This window comes from Archocentrus centrarchus, chromosome 17 (genome assembly GCF_007364275.1).
Source record: "Archocentrus centrarchus isolate MPI-CPG fArcCen1 chromosome 17, fArcCen1, whole genome shotgun sequence".
NCBI classification, from domain to species: Eukaryota; Metazoa; Chordata; class Actinopteri; order Cichliformes; family Cichlidae; genus Archocentrus; species Archocentrus centrarchus.
This window is the reverse complement of record NC_044362.1, coordinates 13,538,384-13,556,434: the sequence shown is the minus strand read 5'-3', so window position 1 is coordinate 13,556,434 and position 18,051 is coordinate 13,538,384. Positions and strand designations below refer to the sequence as shown.

The 18,051-nt window shown below is 38.9% G+C and overlaps 1 protein-coding gene across 1 annotated transcript; it reads left to right on the top strand.

The window, feature by feature from the left end:
* The first annotated feature begins 5,524 nt into the window (after positions 1 to 5,524).
* Positions 5,525 to 7,272, top strand: ccl20l (C-C motif chemokine ligand 20-like). Its single transcript, XM_030752795.1, has 4 exons — positions 5,525 to 5,626; positions 5,818 to 5,935; positions 6,675 to 6,752; positions 6,877 to 7,272. Exons 1-4 carry the CDS (start codon positions 5,545 to 5,547, stop codon positions 7,010 to 7,012), a joined length of 414 nt encoding a protein of 137 aa, XP_030608655.1. The 5' UTR covers positions 5,525 to 5,544; the 3' UTR covers positions 7,013 to 7,272.
* The last annotated feature ends 10,779 nt before the right edge of the window (positions 7,273 to 18,051 follow it).

Sequence of the window (18,051 nt, the reverse complement as noted above, 5' to 3'; positions counted from 1 at the left end):
CACCAAAGTTTTGATTGATGACGGTCGGGATGTTTTTCCCACTCTCCCCTGAGAATCACAGCTTTCCGGAGGGGGTTTCCACAAAGATCCCCCTGCGTCGAACCCCTACTTTAAGTTTGGCCACTAGCCCTTCGCCGCACAAACACACATCACCCCACACTTTTTGTTCCATGTGGGGCCCCAGATGGCTCCTGCCCACACATCTGTATTGTTGACCATTAGATATAGGCCCTGTGCATGCGCACATGTGAACAAGCATTTAAAGACACACAGAATTGCCAAGTGTCAAATAGTGATGAAGAGAACAGAAAGAAGAGGAAGAAATTTAAGCAAAGTACATACAAAGTAGCCAAATGTAAATTTGTGCATGTGTGTGAGAGTGTTAAGAGAAAAGCCCGAGGGACGGTAGGTGTGGGCGGCTGAGAGAGATGAACAAAGGAAGCAGGGAAGAGAGATGAGGAGCAGCGCATTGCCAGTGAGGATTTGATTGGGTGGGTGGTGGTGGTGTATATGTGTGTGTGTGTGTGTGTGGTGGTGGTGGTGGTGGTGGTGATGGGGTGTTGAAAAGGGATCTTCCCTCAAAGCCTCTCTAAGATATTCCTGGAGCGAGCTTGGGTTTCATTTGGCTTGCAGTCCTACACAGAGTGCTTACATCGCACTGGGAGCTGAAACCATTTAATATTCACACGACTAGGCTGATATCCTCTGGGTTATATGACAGATAATAGTCAGATTTTCTAAATCTGTGTGGTGTGAGAGTGTGTGTGTTGAACTCCTTGGGTCGACAAAGCGTCATTAGCATGTCAGAGGCGTTTCACTGGTACCCGGTTTTCTCCATAACAGCTGCTAGTCTAGCGAATTACTCAATTTGTGTGTGGATGTGCGTCGGTGTCCGCGCACGCATGCGCTCAGTATCAACAAAGGAAGAAGCGAACAGAAGGTTTCATCAAAAACACCAAAACACCAAAAGTGTGTGTGTGTATGTGTGTCTGTATGTGTGCGTGTTTGTGTGTGCTGTGCATCATGTGCTCACTTTGATGATTGAAGAAATCTCCATCAGCATCTTGCTATGGAGTGTATATGTGTTTGCGAGCGTGCATGTGTGCGGAGTGTGTTTGCGTGATGTGTTTGCATGCGATTGCATAAACATGGTGTCAGAGTGATGAGATGTTCCCTCCATCCATCTGTTCTGCTGGCATTTACATCTTAAGAGGGCTACAATAGAGGAGAGACAGACAGGGAGGATGCAAGACAGAGAGAAAAGCAGTGCAGAGAAGAGATTCCACAATATTGTTGGTTTTTTATCTTACAGTCTTTAGAATAATAACACACTCTTAGGTCACCTGTACAGGCCTCTGGTTCCATTCTGAAACAATCTTTTAACACGGTCGAGTGTTTCTAAGTACCTGCAACAGGCCGTGTAAGACTGAAGCTACGGTGTGTCTTCCTGTGGATGTGGTTATGGTCTTTTTTTTTTTAGTGTGCATGTGTGTCTTGTGTGTATGAGTGTATATACAAGAGCAAGAGAGAACTCATTGTTCCCTTCCTCCTTATCTACCGTCTCAGTCGAGAGCCCGTGCTGTTTCCCCCCTCAGCGATATGACCCGGCTGTGATACCACACGCCCTCGTCTCCACAGATAACAGACCACCCTAAAAATACTCATCTTTCTACCAACTTACTCGCTTCCCCTCTGTTCGCTTCACCTCTTCTGGCTCACTGTATCCTCCGGAGTCTCCCCGGCCAGGAGTTTGCTCTGCCAGACTAAAATACCTCTAGGCGCTTCCTAGTGTCACAGAGGTCTTATAATTCTATTTTTCCCCCTTTTCATCTTCTACTATTCACTCTATTGGAGGCCGTGGATGTTACAGCGTTGGTTTGAACAACAAAAGTGAACTCAGACTGTTACATCACAAGTTTTCTTATAATTTTCCACAATAATTCCTCATCTCCCCCCGCAGCTACTTCAGTCACCCACAGTCTGGACACACAGGGCAGATGGCATGTAGGAGGAAAACGATGAGGACAGAATCTGTCGGGCTTACTTAATTACACATCAAATAATTTACCATAACGCAATAAAATATTGAAGACTGCATTGTTTTCATGCCTCACGGGTTTGACTGTCTGGAATGATGCTAATTATGATGATTTTTTTGAAGATCGTGCCACAGCCAAGAGCTTTAGGAGATTTTTCTTTTTTTTTTTTTTTTTTTTTTTATCTCTCTGATTCTCTCGCTGCCTATACTCATCTCTGTTGTGAAGTGCTTTTAAGGATCCTGACAATGCCCCCTCTCTGTTGGTTTGAGGAAGTTTTTTGCTAATTTAAAATGCTTTTATTCCAAAGTACTTTGGTACGGTTGACATTTGGGGTTAGAAAGCTGCCGTTTTGTTCTTTTTGTGTGTCCCTGTGTGTGTGCGTGCGTACGCTTGTGCGCGCATCCTCGCCCTTCTTTAGGCCCAAACCCACGCAGGTGACCAGAGGGGGCCTTGTGTGGGTGGACAACTCAATGGTGACCCCCCCCTCCACACACACATACACCCCCACCCTCTCATCTCCCCTCCCTTTTTCTCTTTTCTTGTCCTCTGTCCACCAGCATGAGTTCAAAAAGAAGGAGAGGGGCCCAAGAGGAGAAAAAGTCTGCTTCACACCCACTCTAAAGCAAACAATCACCAAAAATATGTCTAAAAAAGATGATGATATAAGATTATATGTATGTCCTTTGCCTGTGAAGAAGTGAGAGATAAAGCATGACTAATAACAACAAAAAAATTGAGTAATAAGTTAGTCAAACTGAAAATAATCACAAGCTATTTTAATCTGTATCTCATTAAATTGTTTCTTGTTTGTTTGGATCCCACTTAGCTGCTACAGAGTTAACAACCATTCTTCCCAGAGTTCACACAAGTAATCATCACTTCAAAATGTAAAATAATAGAAGTATTTTAACAAACAACCCAATAATATGAGAACAGACATAAACATGAAAATTGGGATACAATAAACAGTAATATACTTGAAAAGGAGTTATTTATAGTGGGTTAGAAGTTGTTAAATCTCCTCTGTGACACAATTTTGTTCCAGTTATGTTGTTAGTGTTACTTTTTCCGTTCGCTATAGCTACAGAAACCATGCTTCATGTCTCATAAAGCAGTTTCAATGAGAAACACTTCATAAACCCGCTCTGCACTACCTGTGCAATGGCAGACAGTGCTATGCACATAGATAGAGGCACATAGCAGGCAGGAGCTGTTAAAAAGCAGAGACCAGTCACAGGTAGACTATTAGTTGGCATGCACTTGCACACAACTCTACAATAATATAATAAAATCCAGTAGTTAATTACGTTAATCTGGATTTATTTATTGGCTGAAATACTAATTGTCATCCTGGCATTTCTGAATTAACTGGTTACTTTTTTGGTCAATAATGTGTAAAAATATATATAGCTTCAATTAGTAGATTTAAAACTATTAATGATTTCAGACATTTTTCTGAAAATGGAAATGTCATTAAAAACAAACAGTCTCAGGAAGGGTGTTGTGTTTCTGTGACTGAAGAAGACATAACGGTAACTGCGGCTGTGTTTTATGGAGGATTAGCAGGGATTAGGCTGCTAAACTAGACATTGTCGAGTTAATCGTGCCACCTTTCCCTTTATCAGTACATGCCGTAGATTGAACACGCACACGCCTACAGATGTAGAAACACAGGGAGACGGCGGGATGCTAATGAGTTGCTTTGCTCATTTTTTTGTGTGTGTTTTGATTTGAACCCGACCAATTCTGATAAATGTTGAGGTGACTCCCACAATGTTAATTTTGTAACTGTGAATGTTTCTTCATCTATTTTCTACAAAATAAAATAGAGGAGAAAAAAAAAAAGGAAAACAGAAAAAAAAGAATGATTTCCATTTTACACATTAAAAAGACAATTCCTGTTGGTGGCATGAAAAAAGTAACTAGATTTGCTTTATTTCAATATATTAAATTTAGCTGGGCATCCATCAATGGGCCATGCCCACACTACCCCCTGTGGATAAGGGAAGCAAAGAAAGAAGCAAAAACACCATCAAATGTGGCATGTGTATGCGTGATGTTCTAAATTAGATGTGTGGGTCAGCCTGCCAAGTAGGAGGACAGCAAAGGTTTCAAGAAGGGCAGGAGCTGAGCAAGTCATAATGACACAAAGCTCAGAACAGTCAAAACTAATTTAGGCTCAAGAGTCCACACAAGATGATGTCTCATCTAAGTGCATAATCGGCTCCCTTATAACAACTATAACCATGCAAAGACAATAGCAAAAATGAATAAATTTCAGCCATTATGTTGCTCTCTGATTAACGAATTACTGTAAACTCAAAGATGTTAATTACAGGGGAAGGAAAATGGTTAGCATGATGTTGATTAACTTTAATAATTGCTCTGTGATGCTGGACATGAAAAATCAGCTTCTGGCAAGAGCACATCTGCTGATCACACAGTTTACAGCTAATGCAGCGAGACTCTGAAGGCCTATTCAAGTAGCTTTCTATAGATATCTCCATGCTGTGTCAAAAAGTATTTATACTTCTGAAGTGTCCTTGAGCAAGACCATGGATCAGCTACAGTGGCAGTAGTGTATTGCTGGCATTCACGCTTTTGATTTTTCACAGAGAAAAGGCGCTCACGTGGAGTGTGTAGCTCAAATAAGCTCAATGTATTCATATTCGTGTCTAAATACGTTAATGTCAGTGTGTTACTGTAATTGAGGTGTTCATTTATACATCTACTTGTTAACAGCTTGTACACGCCACGTTTGACACGTGTAAGAATTTACAACTTGGAGATGTTGCACCTATTTAGGTCAGTTGAGCTGGATTTGAAGTTGTCAGCTTTTTGCAGACTAAATAGGTCATGCTAACCAGGGAAAGGGGGTGGGGGAGTTTGACAACCTTCTCATACTCGATTAATTTTCACCACAAAACAATCTCAAGATTGCTGATTGTGTGAAACACCCCGACAGATGCTTTAAGCTATAGTGTCAAACCACTGTATGACAAAGGCTATGACAGTGATTTTTTTTTTTTTGTTAGCACTACAATACTATGAGGCAGTATCATGTGTAACAAACTGCATTTACATGTAGGCATGTAGGCATCAGCACAGAGATGTAAAGATGTAGGCATGTTCTGGAATATTGGAGACATTAAAACAAAGTTAATATATATAATGATTAGAATTTGCTGTATATGAAGAACTTCACTGTACTATCATTCACCCAGAAAGTATAATTATATTTCAGAGCCAATGGAGACACATGAACCGAATGTATCAGTGCACCAGGCCTGTATCATCCCACAAAACCAAATCCTGGTGTTGTTTAATTGCAGAGTACATGCCTGAATTGTAACTCTGCAACTTTGGCTGCCATGATGCAACAGTGGGCTTCCTGTCCTCAATTTAGGAGCCACAAGGTACGAAAACATCTGTAGTGGAAAAAGTATATATATGTGCAGAGCCCACATACTCAGTGAGTGCCCTGCCACTTTTTTTCATTGTCAACATGGCTCCCAGAGGTATGATCACCATGACGGCGCTTCTCCTCTGCTTCATACTGGGCATACTTAGTCCAGCTCCAGCTGCATGTAAGTTTATTTCCTCACATTTAACAAACTGTCAATCAATAATGTCAATCTGACATGAAGACTCAAAGATGAATTGACATGTTTATGATGTGGTGCCTTGGTATCTGTGTGTGTGTGTGTGTGTGTGTGTGTGTGTGTGTGTGTGTGTGTGTGTGTGTGTGTGTGTGTGTGTGTGTGTGTGTGTGAATTAGGTGCCCGTTCGAGCACAGCCTGCTGTACAAGCCACAGCAGGAGGCCAGTGCCCTTCAACCGTATAAAGGGATACAGAGAACAATCTCTCAAGGAAAACTGCCGCATTGAGGCAATCATGTAAGATTCTCTCTTCCAAGCCATCCAACTATGCCTGCAACCTTTTAATCTCTCACTGTAATATGTGACTAAAATGGTCACAGCAAGCCAAACATCTGCAAACCGATTGGTGAGGGCCAAACTGGGTGGATTGGATTTATTCCAAGATATAAAAAAAAAACAAACAAACAAAAAAAACACTGGGAATTGGTTTGCAGAAAGAAGCACTAATTTTATTTCTGCAGATTCTTGTTTATTAAAAATAAGACAATTATTTTTGAACAGTTTAAAATTTAGTTTAATTATAAAGTTAAGTTACAACTGACTTTGTTCTAAATCCATCTAATCCAAGAAGATTCAATCACACGCACAAAAGAGCTGGGCAAACCTCAATATTTTTGTAATACTGACCAAAATGTGTCTTCAGTGTGAGGTTCTGAATATTTTAGTAAGATTCCCTCAAATACCTTCCTCACTGATTCCTACTTGATGTTCAGATTCATCCTCAAAGTCATGAAACTAACTTGACATAAAATTCCTGTTTGTGTGCTTCTGAAATCCATCAGAGATGCATTTGTAAACGTGTCTTATTTTGATTCATATATATGTTAAAATCTAAAATCGTTAAAGTGAGTTATTAAAGCATTAAAGGACTGACTCTGGCCTATGATATTGTAAAAAAACAATATAAAATATAAATCTATACACTTTAGTGCTATGATACTCTACGTCACACTGATTGTGTGTCTCACTATTACAGCTTCTACACTGTTGCAAACAAGCAGGTGTGTGCCACTCGCAAAGATGAGTGGGTGAGGAAAACTCTGGAGTTACTCAGGTATGACATGCTGACTCACTTTTAAGTATCAGTTAGGTGTTGCTAAAGATCAGGACAAGCATAATGAGTTTGAATGAAAATGTGTTTTGGGGATCTCACATGTAAGAACTACTAATTTTTTTAGTTCGAAACTGAAGAAGCTGTCCAAGTCTGGATCGGATGGAAATAAAACTGAAGCGAGGAAAACTGGAAACCCTTCAGTTCGTGATGGAAGTGGATCTGACTCCGCCGCTGCAACAGAGGCTTTCACGTTTTATTAGCACAAAGCTGGTTGTTGCCTTAGACAGCTGGAAGTAATGCCCACTGCACCTATACCTTTGCTTGAAAGAAAAGGTTATGTAATCAAGTTATGCTGAGGATATATATTTTAAAAACTGAGAAAATGTGTAATACCTTTGCTTTTACTTTATGCTTTTTACTTCTGCAGCCACAGACTTAATATAATACTCCACTATCAAGAAGAACGGAGTTAAGACAAACGATGATTTTTCACTCAGTTTCCAATAAAGCTTTACATTGACATCTGTTTTATTTCATTCATTGCGATGAAGCTGCTGCCTGATTAAAATAATGTGCTAATATATACAAATATATATATATATATATATATATATATATATATACTGCATTTCTCACAAATAAATGAATTTATTTCACATTGTATCGCTAAAATGTGTCATTCAACTTTCACTGAATGAATTTATAGGTTATATCAGTGCCTTTAGCACAGTTTTCATAAACTGTTACAAGTAATGTGCAGTGTCCTTACTCTGGATTGGAAACCCAGTCATGAATTTAGGGAATATTTTCCAATCAATCAGTGAGAGAAGATCCACAAATGAGTACACTGAGGCACATAGTATACATTTTATTGGCGTGACATGAGTGTCCGGTGTACTTTGAAAAGCATGACTGCTGAAAGGTGAGCAATTTTCGATGAGCAGTACTTATTTCTGAGTTCATGTAAAGTTCCCAAGAGTTTGATGTGCAAGTCATACAAGGTGACACACTCCTTTGACTGAAAATGCACTGGCAGTCATTTAAAGACACCCAGTAGATGGCAGAGTGAATCTGTAAAACAACAACATACCTTTGTCAGCTACATCATGAGATCTTGATAGGTCAGGGTACAGGTGCATGGAAACATTTTGAAATGATCTGCTTTGTATGTTTCAATTCAAAGTAATTACACAGTATTAGTTATATTATTCTTGCTCAGATGGATGGATGGATGGTGTCTAACAAACAATTAATGTAATGACATTAACCAAAGCTAATTAGAGTTGGGAAAGAAACAATAAAAAGACTAAGTTCAAAGTATAAAAGCTTTGTTAAAAAAAAAAAGTCGATATTTTAAAAAAAATCAGGGATCTTCTTCTTTTTAATGTTTCAATGTTCTGTAAATTGTGGAAAATTAATTAAAAACGATATTCATCAGTCAGTTTTTAAACCAATTGTTATTTGTCTTGTGTTACAGATACAAAAAAAATAAAATAAAATAAAAAGACAAACAGAATAACAGAAGTTTAAAGGAATCATTTGTTCAACAGTTCAGTTTAAATAAATGGTTCAGGGTTGCACGGACACCTTGTGCCACGCAGCTAAAAAGCAGCACTACTGTGCACATGAAGCTTGCAAACGAACACATCACAACAGTAATCACACATTTTACTAGACTGACAAAACTAAAGCTTATGTGCGAAGAACTCACAACATGATAATGCCCCAGTTAGAAAGGAAGAAGCATCATACCTTGTGATTTCTTTTGCCTAAAGCTCACCAGAAGTTCAGTTATGCAGCAAGAGAGTGACTGCAAAGACTCAAGTGACTCTTCTACAGAACGACTTCAAACAAACAAACAAAATTTGGTCTTTGAGAGTGCTTTGGACTAACCTCAAGAGAGTCATTCACATCCTAAGAAGATGGCTGATATGTGGTTCAGTGGGGAAGAATGATCTCAGCCTCCTTCACTGTAATTGTTTACCAGGAGTGATAGCATAGCTGTTACTGCATTCAAATGGTCACAGACATTGGGTTTGGTGTGCTTTTAAATTATTGCTTGTCTGTTTTATGAATGTGTTCAATGAAGTCAAGAAAGATTGTTGTAACTGAGCTCAGAAAATCAGATAATTGGAGAGAATAACAACAAGACTGTGGATACATGACAGGATTATTCATTTTATTTATAACAAACACCATCCAACTCTCAGCTGTATTACTCTCATCATGGATTCATAGAGTGTGTCTATGCAAAGAGCAAACAAATAGCATAGACAGGAAATTATAAAGAAAAAGACACAAGAAAAAATAAATATCACTATTTATAAATATCATATACAGATAACATTAGAAAGCATTTTGAATTATTTTACATTTAAACAAATGTCAGCAGCTGTAGCTATTTATGATGAAGATGGATGCTCTCTATGGGCTGGAGGTTGTAGTGGTGGTAGTAGCACTAATGTTAAGAGTATTCCTTGCTCTGCGGGCCTGCCTGTAAAACACACACAGTGGACAATGTTTATAATTAGTTTCTGGTATACGTCAACAACATTATGTCTGAAGAAACCAATAACTACTCAAAACAGGAAACAGAATGAGATAATAACTCACTCTCCTTGATCTTTTCAAATACCCAGTCCTGTTTCCAATAGCTGCAGTCTTTCCCTTCTGTCGTCTCAAATCCGGATGGAGAAAAGAAAATAACTCAATCGTTCAGTCCTCATTTTTCACTTGAATTACTTTCATAAACTTGCCTCAGAATCTCCTCTCTGCTTTTTGCGGATGATGTGATCCTGCTCGCTTCACCAGGCGGTGGCCTCCAGCGGACACTGGAACGATTCGCAGTGTAAAGCAGCTAATATCAGAATTGGCACCTCTAAGTCTGAGACTATGGTCCTCAGGCAGAAAAGGGTGGAGTGCCCAGTCTGGCTCAGGGACAAGTTGCTGCCCTAGTAGGAGGAGTTTAAGTATCTTGAGGTCTTGTTTAGGAGTGACAGGAGAAGGGAGTGGGAGATTGACAGACGGCTTGGGGCTGCGGACGCTGCACCAGTCCATCATGGTAAAGAGGGTGCTGAGCATGAAAGCGGAGCTGTCAATTTAGCATCCACAATCTACGTCCCCACTCTCAGCTATGGTCACAAGCTTAGCGTAGTGACCGAAAGAACGAGCTCATGGATACAAGCGACAGAAAAGAGCTTCCTCCGAAGGGTGTCTGGCCTCTCCCTTAGAGATAGGGTCAGGAGTGCTCTTTCTTGGCATGAAGCCATACTGCTGCTCACTAACTGTTGCCTCCTTTCTTCTTCTACAGTAGAGTCACCAACTCTTTCCTTATCTTCCTGGTATGACTGATCAACTGTATTCCTCTGTAGTTACTACAGTCCTGCACAGAATCATTGTTGATGAAAAATGGTACCAGTACACTTTGTCTCTATTCATCAGGCATCTTTTCACTTTCCAGGATTGTGTTTAACAGTCCTATGCCCTCTCTCCTAGGCATCTCCATACCTCCACAAGTACGTCATCTGGACCAGCTGACTTTCTACTCTTCACCCTCATTTCCTCCTTGCTAACTCTGCTCTCTGATTCATCTTTCCTTCATCCATCTTCCTCAAATTTTCCTCATCATCTCTTCAAGGTACTCTTTCCAACTTCTTAACACCCACAGCATCCTGACATGGTATGGTAACAGCTCTGCAGTGGATAAGAAGGATCTGTAGAGAGTCACAAACGATTACTTAAACACAGCTGCCTATACATACAGTACACACATCAAGCTGCCTGCAGAAAAAAATGTTGCATCCTAAAGGACACATCTCACCCCACGCATCAGCTGTTTGAATGTCTTCCCTCAGACAAACATTACAGGTCTATCAAAGCATGCACTACATGATTAAGAAACTGTTTTAATCCCAGATCTCAATCACATTGTGGCTTTTTTAACAAAGTGGCAATAAAGGAATCTTTAATATTGACACATATCTCGCCTTTTATTCTTCCTTTTTCTCTGCTGCTGACAGTTATGGTTATTAAAAGTGCAAGGAAAGGGGAAGGAAGGAGGTCAAAAGGCATCCACCACAAACCACAGATTTCTGAGCATCCTCCCCCAAATATGTTCATTCCTTCCTCTCTCATTACAGTTATATGTCTGAATTTAGTCAGTGAACCTTTATGATTTCATTAAGTAAGAAATATTAAAAAATAAGAGTTTAATTAGATTTTATCTTTTAAAATTATAGACTGATTACCTTGATTTTATATATGTATATATATATATATATATATATATATATATATATATATATATATATATCTATATATATATATATATATATATCTATATATATATATATATATATATATATATATATATATATATATATATATATATATATATATATATATATATATATGTGCTTGACCAGTGAAATAAATAAAAAGCAAGCAAACAAACAAACAAACAAACAAAACATATCAAATTTAAGGTTACATCTCAAACTGATTTTCATCTCATAAAGAAAGTCCCTTTGCCTGTTTGCAGCAATCATATTAAACTTATATTGTGGATGCAGTTAGCTATTATCTCTGGAAACTAGCTTGATTTCAAGTTTCTGAAATTAATAGTTTATGTGTTCTTGTTCCATGCCAAGCTGCTCCCTGCAGCCTTTTCTGCTTATCTGTAGATTTACATTGTGGATAAACCTTTGGTTGTTGATGGGAGACTGACTGGGGACCAGCTGTCATAGTCCTGGATGTTGGACCTGGAGTTTTGTGTATTATGTGTATTTTGGACTATGTTGTAATTAATTGTTCTCTGATTTGGTTATAATCTGAGTTTTGATCTTTTGAATCTTTGATTTAGAGCTTTCTGAGTTTTCTTTTTCTTAGTATGCCTGTGTATTTAGTTTTGGCTCTTGTACTTTTGTATTCTGGTTTTTGTTTCACTTAAGTCTGTCTGTGGCATCTGCATTTGGGTCCTTTCCGCTTGCTTATCGTGACACCAGTCGGCTAGACAAGTTGATCTGCGATCTTATGGCCATAAAATACACATAAACACATGTGAAAACAGGCTGTAGAGCGAAGAAGCTTTCAGTAGCTTTGTGAGCAATCTGGCAATGAAAGCCTTAACAATGAAGAGGGGACAACTCCTGCCATGTCCAGTTTAATTAAACATGCAGGTTAAATATGTGTAGGCTCAGTCAGCATGTTCAAATGAGCATGAATGACAAATATAAGCAAGGGTCAAGTCAGTGAAGGAGTTCTTTAAAGTGATAAACCCCTAAAGAAAATGGAAAGTCCCATCTGTGATGCATTCTTTTAGCACTGTGTTACTAGTGTTGCCTTTTCAGTTCACTGTAGCAGCAGAAACTATGTTTCAAACTACACAAATCAAGTATTCTTGATGAGAAATGCCTCATAAGCACACTTCATACTATCTGAGCAGTGGTGGATAGTCTAAAGGACTGGTTATTGAGCATTTGATAGAGAATTTAGCAGGTACAGCTGGATGGTAGGAGCTGTTAAAAAGCAATGGTTGGCCAGAGCTGAACCTTTAAGTGTCAGATCACTGTAACTATTTCAAGACATTACATTAATCTGGACTTTTTAAAAATTTCCCACAGGATGGTAAGTACCTGTGTTTTATGGAGGATTCTTAAGGATTAGGATGTTAAACAGAGACACTGCTGAGTCATGTCACCTTTCCCTTTATCAGTATATGCTGTAGATTTGACATGCATATGCCTACATATGTAGAAACACAGACAGGATGAAATAGAAGGCAGGGTGTTGATGAGTTATCGTAATCTTGTTTTGTTTGATTTGTACCTGACTAATCTTGGTAAATGTTTAGGTGATTCCCACACCATGACCTTTGTTACTAGGAGAATGACACCAATGGACGTTTGTCATGAGAAATGTTTTTCAACCCAATAAGCTGTTTTCTTTACAAAACATATATAAAATGATTCTTGATGTGAGATACTGCTGTGGGTCATAAAAAGTGGCCAGGTTTGCTTGTCACTTGAGCATGGTGTCCTCCATCATCAAACGTGGCATGTGTATGCGTGATGTTCTAAATTAGATGTGTGGGTCAGCCTGCCAAGTAGGAGGACAGCAAAGGTTTCAAGAAGCAAGTCATAATGACACAAAGCTCAGAACAGTCAGAACTAATTTAGGCTCAAGGGTCCGGACACGATGATTAACTGTATAATCAGATCCTGCATAACAACTATAACCATGCAAAGACAATAGCAAAACTAAAATAAATTTCAGGCATTATGTTGTTCTCTGATTAATGAATTACTGTAAACTCAAAGACTCCGTTAATTTCAGGGGAAGGAAAATGGTTACCATAAAGTTGATTCATTTTAATAACTGCTATTCAGGAAGTAGTCCATTCTACAGCTGTCTCCATCGTGTGTCAACAGGTATTTATGCTTCTTAAGTGCCATTGAGCAAGGCTATGGATTCTTATCAGCTACAGTGACAGTAATGTGTTTCCAGCCCTGATTTCCCACTGAAAAAGAGCAATTGCATGGAGTATGCGGTGCAAATAAACTCATGTTGATTGCAAAACATTCAGAAATGCTTGTCTAAGTATTGCAGAAATTACTGTCAGGTTTTAATTTTTCTGTGCAGCTTGTACACGACATTTTTCTTTATACATACTGCATGCTAGAAAGCATTTACAACTTGAAGATGTTGCAGTTGAGCTAGATTTGAAGTTGTCGCCTTTGTGCAGACTAAATAGGTCATCCTAACCAGGGGAAGGGGGTGGGGAAATTTGGCAAATTTCTCATACTCGAATAGTTTTCACCACAAAACAATCTCAAGATTGCTGATGATGTAAAACACCCTGACAGCTGCTTTATGCTATAATGTCAAACCAATGTATGACAAAGGCTATGACAGTCATTTTTTAGCACTTCAACAATAAATAAACCACAACAATATATAAACTTATATCTTGCATAGCAAATTGCATTTAGGTGTGATTATGTAGCCATACACACTGAGACATAAAGTTGCAGCCATGTGCTGGAACATGCTGAAATATACAAGGACATGTATAAACTGCATGCACCAGTGCACCGGGCCCTTATAGTCTGACATAAAACAAACCTTAGTGTTGTACAGTAGCAAAGTAAATGTCTAAATTTGAATCAGGTTTCAATCTCTGATGCAACAGCGGGTTTCCTGTCCTCAGTTTAGAAACCACAAGGTACAAAAACATCAGCAGCTGAACAACTACATAGATATATATGTGCAGAGGTCACGCACTCAGTGAGTGCCCTGCCACGTGTTCGCATTGTCAACATGGCTCCAGGAGGTATGATCACAATGACCGCCCTGCTCCTCTGCTGCACACTGAGCATGAAGCTCCACCTCCATGAAGTTGTCTGTAAGTTTATTCCGTCACATTTAACTTTTGGTCAATCAGCAGATCTGACATGAAGACTCATTTATGATGTGATTTCCTGCTGTGTGTGTGTGTGTGTGTGTGTGTGTGTGTGTGTGTGTGTGTGTGTGTGTGTGTGTGTGTGTGTGTGTGTGTGTGTGTGTGTGTGTGTGTGTGTGTGTGTGTGTGCATTAGGTATAAGCTACAGTAGGAAGCCAGTGCCCTTCAACCATATAAAGGAATACAGAGAGCAATATGCCATCGGAGACATACTGAGGCAATCATGTAAGACTCTCTCTTCCAAAGCCTGCAGTTTATGAATCACTGACTAAAGTGTTTGAATAGAGTGGTTATAGCACATTATTCTGTGTCTCGCTGTTACTTATCTTATTTTGATTCATATATATATATAGAAGCCTGTTTTAAAGCCTTAAAGCAAACATACACCTCAAGATCAAGACAAGCTTAATACATTTGAATGAAAGGGGTTTTGTTTGGCAGCTTTCGCAAGTAAGAAATATTTATTTTTTTATATCAAAATGCAAGAAACTGGAGAAGGCTGGCTCAGATGGAAGTAAAGCTTCAATGAGTGAAACTGGAAACCCTTCAGTTTGTGATGGACGTGGATACTTTATCTGTATAAGTGAGACTTTCCTGAACAACACTGAAAGTTGTTTTTAGCAAAAACCAGATTAAGGCCTTTGCTTTGACTTTATAGCCTCAGGCCTAATACAATCCTGCAGTATCAAAAGTGAGAAGAACAAATTTGACCCAAATAATGTTGATTATTTACTCAGTCGCTCAATAAATCTTCACATGAACGTCTGTTTTGTTTCATTCACTGAAACGAATCTGCTGCATTTCTCACAAATGAATGAAGTTATTTCACAGTAGTGTAACACTGTTGTCTACATTTATGTAATCAAACTAAAAGATCCTGTCACTATGAAGTATTGTGAAGCTTTCACTGAATGAATTTCTAACTTATTTCAGAGCCTTTAGCATTGGTTAAACAATTAAAAAAATAATAATAATTAAAAACTTTCAAGTAATGTTCAGTATCCTTCCTTTGGATTGGAAGCACAGTCATTGATTTAGGGAATATTTTCCAGTGACAGGAAGCCCATAAATGAGCAGGGTGAGGCAGATGGTATGGAGCATCATACTGATACTGCATGATGTGAGCGCTGGTATTCCAGTCTGACAAGGTGACTCCCTCAGTGAGACACTTGTCTGACTGAATGCACGCTATCATTTAAAGCGTCCACTAGATGGCAGAATGACTCTGTAAAACAGCATCCCTTTGTTAGCCACGTCGAACATCTTGACAGTCATTGCAACAGGGCCATGAAAACATTTTGAAACGATCTGCCTTAAACTATGAACTGAGGTTAAAACATCATCAGGAATCTATTTACACGGGGTTGTCCATTGCTGCCTGGCTGTGTATCATGACAAATGTGGTCCTTGAGACAACAACACTAAAGGTGACTTTTAGTACTTTGGCATGAATATTTATGTTTGCTTGTCTATGTTATTAATAACAGTAAAGTGTAGCTGAGTGTAAACTGAAGCCGTATTTAAGAATGGGTGTGGGAGGAACCACGAGCACTACCATACAACACTTTTGTATTAATGTAATAAATAACTCCTGATTACTTCATACAAATGTCAGCATACTTGTGGGTTTTGTGTGCTCTCAGTGTAGCTGTTTGTGAGAGTAGATTAAGACAACATTTTATAGCTAATTTGTACAGAAAATCAGATAATTGGAGAGAATAACAGCAAGACTGTGGATACATGACAGGATTAGTCATTTTATTTATGACAAACACCATCCAACTCTCAGATGTATTACTCTCATCATGGATATATATACAGTGTGTCTATGCAACGAGCAAACAGCATAGGCACGAAATTATAAAGAAAAAGACACAACAGAAAAAATAAATATCTCTATTTATAAATATCAAACACTGATTAGAAAGCATTTTAAATTATTTAAAATCAAAACAAATGTCAGTAGCTGTAGCTCTTTATGATGAAGAAGGATGCTCTCTACAGGCTGGAGGTTGTAGTGGTGGTAGTGGTAGTAGTGGTAGTAGTAGCAGTAGTGTTAAGAGTGTTCCTTGCTCTGCGGGCCTGCCTGTAAAACACGCACACAGTAGATAACGTTTAAAATCGGTTTGTGATATACCTCGGCAACATTATGTGCAAAGACACCAATAACTACTCAAAACAGGAAACAGACTGAGATAAGACTCACTCTAGCTCCTTGATCTTTTCAAACACCCAGTCCTGTTTCCAGTAGCTGCAGACTTTCCCTTCTGTCGTCTCAAATCTGGGTGGAGAAAAGAAAATAACTCTCAATCCTTCAGCCCACATTTTTCATTTGACTTACTTTCATAAACTTGCTTTTCATCTACATAAAAATTATTAATGCATAAATGTTTTTGATTATTTCAGATAAAATAAGGCAATAACTCTCACATGATAGCACGGACACAGGGTGGATTCTTCTTCTGGATCCTGTAGCCAATGATGGGGGCAGTGATGGGACTGATGCTGACCTGTTTGCAGCAAGTACTTGTCTTGATCTCTGTTTTTAGGAAACAACAGCATCTGTTCAGTATTATGAGCAGAGTCTTTCCATTTTTTTCAGAATTTAAACAATTTTAAATAAATGTCTCAGCAGGTAATGCCAGCTATAGCAGTGAACTGCAGAGTTAGAACTATAATATAACAACGATGTGGCAAGAAACTTACCAGCGGCTGCTGCCGCTATCACAACCCCGATGAGAAGGACCTGGCATGCGAGTCGTCTGATGCACAGCTGCATGGTTGCCATGTAAGATGTTTCAGAGGTTCTGTGCAGAAGCTGACCTGTAGATGCTGCAGATGGAGGAGACCGACTCCCTGCAGCAGACCGCTGGCTTTTATCCCATGAAAAGAGGAACCGGGCGCCACTGACCGGATGAATTGTGTCCTCAGGTTTTCTACAGCATGTGTTTGCATCAGGGTGGAGGAAACGATGACACTACAGATGCCCATTTCCTTTTTTTTGTGATTGTGCATTACTTTTTCTAATATTTTTATTATTATTATTACATGTAATAAGTGAGTAACAAAGTGATGTACGTTGTAAATTGCACTAATACACACCTGCCATAATCCCCAAATAAATATATGGGCACTAAATAAAAGCATGTTTAGCACAGTGGGTGGCCTTTGTTTACTATTATTAATTTCATAATGTTCTATTCTCTGTGATTTCTTAAACTGCAGTTAAAAAACATGAAGCAAAGTGTAAAGTGTTTAATCAGTCTCTGAGCATCGTGTCTGCAGAGAAACACTCCATATCATTACCTTTAACAAGGTAAGTAAGAACAGAGACCAGATATTTTGGGTGGATGGGCATTCATATTAAGGTAACAGTCATCTTTAACCTGAAGTTAAAGTTAACAGGGTTTCGTTTTTGTCTAATAATCAGATATTACAAGATTTGAATTAGGCATAAATCTACTGATTTCAGCAATTTTGCACATATCATGTGCCGGTTGCTTGACACAATGTGTCACCTATTTCACTTTTTCTCCCTCCTTTTCCTCTGGTGCTGACGGTTTTGGTTATTGCAAGCACAGGGAAAGGGGAAGGAAGGACGGCGGTCCGAAGGCTTTCCACTGCAAACCACAGATTTCCCAGCATCCTCCACCCAAATTTGGTCATTCCATCCTCTCAAATTACAGTTACATCTCTGAACTTGTCCAGTGAGGCTTTAAGATTTAACCAAGTAAGAAATTTACTTATATTTTAAGTACCAAGTTTATAGTTAAATGTATGACACACTGGCATCTCAAAGTCGCACCTGCTCAGGGAAACACTGTCATTCTTATTTCACTT

Coding starts and splice junctions, on each gene's coding strand:
- ccl20l (XM_030752795.1), top strand. CDS start 5,545: ATGGCTCCCAGAGGTATGATCACCATGACGGCGCTTCTCCTCTGCTTC. Junction 5,627..5,817: donor TAGTCCAGCTCCAGCTGCAT/GTAAGTTTATTT, acceptor TGTGTGAATTAG/GTGCCCGTTCGAGCACAGCC. Junction 5,936..6,674: donor TGCCGCATTGAGGCAATCAT/GTAAGATTCTCT, acceptor TCACTATTACAG/CTTCTACACTGTTGCAAACA.